This window comes from Seriola dumerili, unplaced genomic scaffold (assembly GCF_002260705.1).
Source record: "Seriola dumerili isolate Sdu_G_001 unplaced genomic scaffold, Sdu_1.0 BDQW01000189.1, whole genome shotgun sequence".
Lineage (NCBI taxonomy): Eukaryota > Metazoa > Chordata > Actinopteri > Carangiformes > Carangidae > Seriola > Seriola dumerili.
The window spans coordinates 2,395,352-2,403,487 of NW_019174444.1; the positions used below are offsets into that span (position 1 = coordinate 2,395,352).

General features: G+C 40.0%; 1 protein-coding gene across 6 annotated transcripts; it reads left to right on the forward strand.

Annotated features, from left to right (window-relative positions):
* Positions 1-1,119: 1,119 nt before the first annotated feature.
* On the forward strand, positions 1,120-6,003 carry LOC111227544 (MARVEL domain-containing protein 3-like). Of its 6 annotated transcripts, none has more exons than XM_022753080.1 (4): positions 1,120-1,329; positions 1,894-2,016; positions 3,120-3,238; positions 4,665-6,003. In XM_022753080.1, the coding sequence occupies exons 2-4, from the start codon at positions 1,916-1,918 to the stop codon at positions 5,321-5,323; spliced, it is 879 nt and encodes a 292-aa protein (XP_022608801.1). In that variant the 5' UTR covers positions 1,120-1,329; positions 1,894-1,915; the 3' UTR covers positions 5,324-6,003. The 6 variants fall into 6 exon arrangements, with proteins under 6 accessions (XP_022608801.1, XP_022608802.1, XP_022608804.1 ...); XM_022753081.1 differs by having other exon boundaries at positions 1,914-2,016; XM_022753083.1 differs by having other exon boundaries at positions 1,319-1,396; positions 1,914-2,016.
* Positions 6,004-8,136: the final 2,133 nt, after the last annotated feature.

Sequence of the window (8,136 nt, forward strand, 5' to 3'; positions counted from 1 at the left end):
TCTTCCAAACAAAAAACACCAAGTGAGTCAGTAAGTGTTTCCTTAAAAGGAGTTAGAGTTGTGGGGGAAGGGGTAAGGATGCAGTATTTGTGGGGAATCCACTTTGGAAGAAAAAGAACTCATAAGAATTAGCCTGAGGGGTTGAGTCTATTTTTAGAGTTAATTACTGTTTTTATATATCTGCTGTTTAAAGGTTTACCAAACATAACTCCACAGGGTCCCTTTTAACCTCTCCTTTATTACTAAGGTGACATTTTATTAACTTTACACATCCACTTTCTTAAACCAGAGAATTGAAGTGCTTGTGCAATTTATGAGATGGAGTCTCAAAAGACTGTTGTTTTTGGATGTTGTTACGTTACCCACATTCCTCCCTGTACATACATACAGCCCATCCTTACTACAATCCTGGAAGTTGGGATGACTGTTTGAAGCCTATTTCTTAAAACTATGTATGAATTAATGACATCAACCACAGTGAATGTGGAGGGAGCTCTTTTCCAGTGTAATACAGTAATTAAAAAAAAAAAAAAAGTCAAACTGCCAAAAGAAAGAAAACAAAACAGAATACTCTCTGCTGCTGAAGTAAGAATTTTTTTTTTGTCAACCTTGAAACTACCTAAGGAGAAATGACAGGGAATCCAACCAACAGTCCAAAACCAAAAGCTACTCATTCTACAATCAGATATCACAGTGGAAAGCATCAAATCATCACATTGGAGAAGCTGTAACCAATACCAATATCAAAAGAGCTGCAGATCATTTTTTTGTTGATTGAATTAACGATGAATCGATTAATTTTACCAGCTCTTGGTTTGTTGCCTGAATGTCAAAGGCCTGTTCAGCAAGCCACTGACTCAAAAAATATGAATTCCTGAGCCATAAACAGTGTAAGTGGCCTACATATTGCACAACTTGGCATGTGTGACACTAATAAATTCCAAGCAGAGAGCAATATATTACTGAGCTGAGAACACAACAGGGCTCTTCAGGGAGCTTCATGTAAATCTCTGTGCTGATAAAAGAGGCGGATAAACAACAACATTCCTCTGTGACACTGCTGCTCATATTAAAAGGCCAACACCCCCCAAAACACAGTGTAAACAGAGGCTTCTTTGGCGCCTCTGACGGGACTGACCATCGTCTGAATCAGCCGCCTAACACACAAAGCCGCTGATTCAGACGAGCTGGTAATGACTTGAACTTCGTCCAAAGAAAAACTCTCCAACTGTGAGCGCACAGAGCATTTCCACCTACCTGTAGGTTCCGTTTCCGCCTCATCTTCCTTTTCCAGGTTTGGGCGGAGTCGTTTCTACCTGATCGAGACAGGTGGGTGATTTAAGGATTAAATAATGGCGTTATAGTCGGACTTTAGCGCGCGTTCATCGACTTCACAGTAAGTTTGATTTTCATAGTTAACGGACGAAGTTTTGAGCTGTTTAAACTGGCAAAAGCGTCGTACGAACTACGAAGCGTTGTTGTTGTCTAGTCGGTTTGTTTTGAAGCGACTAACCTGCTCCACGGCGGTTACATGAAGTTTAAAACTCAAAAAACTCAGCTCACACTTAAGAAAAGTCTCGGTTTAGTTGGTTTTTCTACTATAAATAGTCATTGTTCATGGCCTTATAACGTCCCTTGTAGTATGTTTACGTTTTCTTAACGTTCTTGGGTGTTCTGATGTAGGCTACATCAACGGTCGCTAATTCTTTTTTTATTTATTTATTTATTTATTTAAAAGAAGCCTATTTTCTGTGCTTTATTTGAAAATAACGTTTAAATAAGGTAAAAAATAATAAATAAAATGCCTCAATTTTGACGTGTGTTGAACCGTGGTTTCCTTGTTTAGTAACTGACAGTTTTTATGATGTTCAAAGGTTGTTTCTGTGTCCTAAGGTATCGCTTTCGGTCAGCAGGTATGAGTCGTCCGCCCCGTTCAAACCGGGGACACCGGGAGAGAAACGGAGACCACCGACAATACCGGGACTCCCACGATGATAGACGTTCATCACCAGACAGGTGAGCTCAGTATACTGCAACAGTGTACATTTACTCATGTACTGTATTCAAGTATATATTTTAAATACTTGTGCTGTTTGTTGCTGAACTATTTGTGATAGTGTAGCAAAATAAATGATGAAATAAACAAACATCATAATCTGTTGTCGCTTATTTAACTAATATGGCGCTCATATAACTGTAGTATAAAAGCAATATCACATGACAGGTTGTGATGTTGTCCTGAATATCAGCACTGCTGCATCAGATTTATCTGGTGACCCTTTGAAGATGCCTGACCTCTAGGTTAGGAAACACTGGACTAAACTACCTGTGTCCTGAGTTCATATATGAATGGATGAAAGGACACATTTTTCTTTTCCTACTTTCTGTTAATGCAGGTTTAAACTCTTTTTTGTTTCTTTTTAAAATGATTTTATTGTAGATAAATATTCAGTATCTTCTCAAACAGGAGGTCAGACAGGTACTGGGGTGCGAGATCATGGAGGGATTTGAAGGTGAGGGAGAGGATTTTGGCTTTGACTGGAAGCCAGTGAAGTTGGATGAGGGTGGGGGTGATGTGCTGCCAGGGCTTGGTGCGGGTGAGAACCCTGGCAGCTGAGTTCTGGACATACAGTACTTGTCAACTAAAGTTGAGATTTAAGTTCATTATTGTTTTTGGGAAGAGTAGTCAACAAAACCGTCTCACAAGGTCTATTTACAGTAGTTGCTGCTCTGAAGCTTTTGACTGTAACACGTGATATTCCTCAGGAGATGGAGTTTTCCCAGTTGTCATGGAATTGAGTAGGTTCAAATTTCCATGTTGTTTTGTTAACTGTTGTTTCCAAAGTCAAGGTTAAATTTCGTCTCAACATTGAAGCCAATATGTGTGACGAGTCAAGAAAGTACTTGAAGTTATGTGTAATGTTAATGTGTTTTTTACTATTGTACTCAAAATAAAACAAAACATGAGGAAGGCTCATTATTTATTTATATGAGTCCAAACTTTACTAGAATAAAAACTAAAAATAGAAAAAAAACATGGAAAATGTTCAGCTCTTCAGCAGCACAAGTGCCCATATTGACATTTCTTACACATATGCATTTGTTGTTATGTGCCTAAGGTCTTCCTCTCCGCCCCCGTACTACCCCAGGGAAGCCGATTCCCCTCCCAAACATGTGCGGGACGTCCCGCGAGTGGAGCACCACGACTCCAAATGCACACACATCTGCTCCAGGAGAGGTAAGTCAGCATTAGAATAGAAGTATCTGTGTTGAATAAAATGAAAGCTCCTCAAACAGGAGCTGTTGCGTCAGAGGGCAGACTCTGGTTTCAGTGCAGTTCATTTCCTCCTCCTCCTCTTATGAATACTGGACAGACTGGTTTTCCAGTGTTTAACAACCGCATTTCTCAGAGTTTAGACCTCAGCAGAGTAACATGACCTGTTGATGAGGGAGAACACCTGAGTCTAATAGTTTAATGACATGCTCTTGATGAGTTCCATGTACCTTTTTCATAACCTATGTGAGGATTTCCTGTATTAATCTTATTCCAGATTTTATTTAAAGATCCCATATTTTGTCCTCTCTTTTGTTTTATTTGAAGTGTTAATCCATAAGAAGATATATTTGTAGTTTTAAGAACCAAAAACAATCTCTCAGGCTTCTCTCTGGAGCTCTATTAACAACAGGTCGGTGAGCTCAGAGTCTCCTCTCTTCAGATTGGCTGACTGTTTTTTGAGTGATCCAATAAAAATAGAGCAGATTTCAGGTAAAACACTCAGAGAAACCAAATCTTTCAAGGTTGGATGGTGGGTCCAGGTGGGGGGGGGGGGGGGGGGGGGGGGGGGGGGTATGGCTGAGGTATGGCTGAGAGCAGTGACTGCTTTGTTGTGACATCACAAAGTTCCAGAAGTCCTGACGGCTGGTTTTAAGGCTCAGTTTCTGAATACAGGCTGTGTGCATGTCTCTGTGGACTGAGCGCTTTGATACTTTCACTGTATTAATATAGAACCTAGACCTGCTTTACAATCAAACAACACATGGACATCTGCCTCTATACTATATGGGGCCATTAAATATTCAGGACCAGTTGGTCTCAAGTTGAGCTTCCGGTCCCTTAGGGTCTAAGGTCTCTGTTACAGTCGAACATCATTCTTGAAAGGTTTTCTTTTCAAATCTGTAGACGGTCAAATATAGCGCTGCAAATTATTATTATTTTCATCATTGGTTAATCAGCTCGTTATTTTGTCTATAAAATGTCAGAGGATTGAAACCTGTCCACCACATTTTCCCATCAAACGTCTTGTTTTGTCAGGCCAACAGTCCAAAACCCAGATATATTCAGTTTACATTCACATAAGACAAAGAAAGGAAACCTTTAGCATCCAGATGTTGGCACTAAGTACTGAGCATTTTTACAATTATTAATTAATGATGAAATTATGGGAATCAGTTAATCAACTATTCATGTAGTCAAATGTTGCAACAGTTTAAGTCAGTCTTAATTCTTTAATTGACTTGAGTTCATAAAAGTACAGGAGGACATTTCATTCTTTTAAAAAAAATAAATAAATAAAATAAAAATAAATTTTATATTGATTAATTAGATTTTTTTTGAAAAAATATTGAAAAGATCTCTTTGTCTCATGCGTCAACTCTCTCCCCAGGTATCGTGCTGATCTGCTCTGTACTGACCAACGCCCTGGTCCTGATCTGTGTGGTGGCGGCTCAGATGGTGTCAACAGGCCTGTCCTCAGCCTCCGCGCTGGGCGGCTTCAACATCAACTCCAACTTTAACCTGCAGGGCACTGAGCTGCAGAAGGCACGAGAGCTGGACATGCAGTACAGCCAGATGAGAGCGCCGGGGATCTACGGCGGCCTCTCCTTCAGCCTGACCTTCGGGGTCATCTCGCTGCTGTTTGTGGTCGCCGGGAATAAACCCCCCCACCTGATGTCGAGGAAGCTTCTGGTGGGGGCGTTGTTGTTTCAGGCGGTGGGCGCGGTGGCGTACGTGGTGGCTGTCGGTCTCTACCTGCACTTCATCATCAGTGTCAACGCCACAGAAGTTTGCCAGCAGCGGGAGAGGCTGTACGCACGCAGCGGCTACACCTGGATGAACTGCGACGTGGGCGGGGCGGACGCAGCCGTGGCTCTGTTTGGGCTCATCACGGCCATCCTGTACACCGCCGGCACGGTGCTCACGATCCAGACCGTCCGCCGAGTGAAGCGCTACCTGCAGGAGCGAAAACGCAGAGAGGCAGAGAGGCAGCGGCACCGAACCCAACCGCAGAGGGCCCCGCAGAGGGCTGAGACCAGCTCTGTGTGAGGGACGTCTGGAGACTGTATCATGAAGCGACCCAACATGTTTGGGTTTAAGTCAGGTATCATGATGCCTGCTCACTTTTAACTGAGGTAGATCTCCATGGAAACCTGTTGCACAACTCACCTGCTCTGATGCCGGTTCAGAGCATCAGGTCAAGATGTGTCAACAAACGGACTACTGGATAAAATACTTCCTGTATCGCTACTGGTTCTCACCATGGACAAATGTAACAGAATATAGATATATTTTTATAGGTTTTAATCACTGCAGAGTCTTTGAAAAGTCACGGCAAGATTTTCTTTTTTCTTTTTGAACTACTTTTGTGTTCCCTCACATTGAGTTTACAATCCCTTGCCATACATTTTTCATTCTTTCTCATCCATAGAGGAAGGTTCAGTTCTGACAGCTGCATAATATATTTTAATTACAGCCCCTGGTTGTTTGTATCATAGCAGCTAATGTTAAGACAACTAGTGGAGGCTACATAGTTCTCTAAACTTTATTAATAATGCAAATGAACAATAATATGGAGCGTTGTGGTGAAGCTATTCTTGAACTTCTGTTGTGATAGAAGCTCAGGTCATGAAGCCTTATGATGCTCTCTTATGGAAGACCAGAGATGTCACAGGAAAAGTAATTAAGCATTTCCTTAATTTCATATTTTAAGAGGCATTAGAAATAGGAAATTTATAAATGAACGATTAATCCATCAATAAATACTTAAGATTTCATTATAAAACACTCATTAAATAAACCATGTAGAAATAGATTTATTAATTCATGAGTAAACAATAGAATTTGAAAAACTATTTGAAAAGGCATGTTAAAAATGGGAATAAATAACAGGATTCCCTCTTCAAGAATTTATAAATGAATTATTAATCCATCAATAAATGATTAAGATTTAAAAATGGATTTATAAAAACCAACTGGTTAACTCTCCAACTTGTTGAGCTTGTTACATCCCATGGCCAGTTGGGATTGTTTAGCCTGGTTTTACCAGCACTGAAGGCCCAAAGTGTCACAGACGTTTTTCAAATTCTATTGTTTATTCATGAATTAAAAAATGTATTTATACATTTATTTAATGAGAGTTTTATACTGTTTTTGTAAATCTGAAGTATTTATTGATGGATTAATCGTTCATTAATTATTTTTACAATTCCTCTTTTTAATGCCTTTTTAAAAATGCGTTAAAATATGATTAAGGAAATGCTTTATTACTTTTCCTGTGACATCCCTGGTCCTCTACACTTTCTCAGCTATTGTCTGTACATGAGCAGCTAGCCACAGAGCAGCTTATCCGTAGCAAAAGCTATAGAAACAGCTGCAGCTGTAGTCCAGCTTATATCGACAGTTCCACAGCTTCAGCCATAGCTGAGCCTACAACCCAGATAACCAGCTCCAGCTGTGGTTACAGTGGCTGCTCTGCCTTTCTCTGTGGATCAGGAGGAACATAAAGACGTATCGCTAAAATAGATCCACAAAAATCCCACTGTGGCCTTTCAGGGGTTTGTACACCATGATAATGTTGTCAAATACAGATTTCTTTTTCTTTCTTTTTTTTTTTTTTTTGCACAAACCATCGGCCCACACTAGGATTAAAACAGGAATTAAAACAGATATAGTTTACATCACTGACACCCTAATAATGAATGAGGGTGAAAGCTGCCTATTATTTTCAGTAAGTTTCCTTCAGTCCTCACAGTGCAAATGCTTTTAACTTCTGGTGTAAGCTTTTTAAATTCAATGATAACTGTAAATAAAAAGTAATTATTGATTATGCAGATTGTATTTTCCTCTCTGTTGTTTTCAAGTATCAGATTCTGCTTGTGCGATTTTATTGTTTATATTTGACCTCTGACTTTTTGCTGCTGCAGTAACTAATTTTCCTGAGGACACCACAGTTTTTGATGATTGTCTCGTGGGGGGATCAGTAAAAACCAGAGTGTTGTTCAGGATCATTAATAGGTGGTGCAGGGAAAACCAGATTAAGTGCTTTGTGATACAGTCCCACTCCTGTGAGTTTATATGTTGGATTAGACTGTGTGCACTCAGAGGGATTTAAATGTTTGTAACTTGTCTGCTTGTATGTTTTTTTATATCAGACTTTATAATGTTTTTAATACTGTAACTCAGCCATTCAACTTGTTTTGAAGATTTTATCTCCTCAGATTAAATATGACTGTTCAACACATCACGTTTTTGATAACAGTAGCCTACAGGGGGCCCCAGAGGTCTGTGCTCCCGCCCTCCGTCCCCTCCAGAGGCTTCCTGCCAACCATGACATTGCCGCTGTGTGTCCCTGCTCTCTGCTGTCACACAATGGACCACACGCACAAAGGACACAGTTGCAGTGATGTAACTGTTGGTCTGTTCAGTCAAGACTTAATTAGTAACAAAAGAAATCCTCCAGAGTGAGGTAATTACCCGAGATCTAATTTTACCATTTCACATTAACACAATGCAGCGATTGTATCGCAGCAGCACAAACACGGCAACGTGACGAGCTGAGTTTTGTCGCTTGTTGTTGTGCCGCTCTTAACCCTGTACATTTTGTTTTTTAAGATCTTTAAAAGAGCCAGTTCACTCAAATTACAAAACCATTTTAGTGTTCTGGGTTTCTGCCGCCAACACAAGTGAAAAAGAGATGACTGGAAAAAGGCTACAACTAGTAATTATTTTAATTTTCAATTGATCTAGAGCTGAAATGTTCTATTAATTACTTTTTTTCGAGAAAAACCACCAAACATGTTTTTTTTCTACCTTCTCAGTTATGAAGATTTGTTGCTTTTGTTTGTCGTATGTCAGTAAAT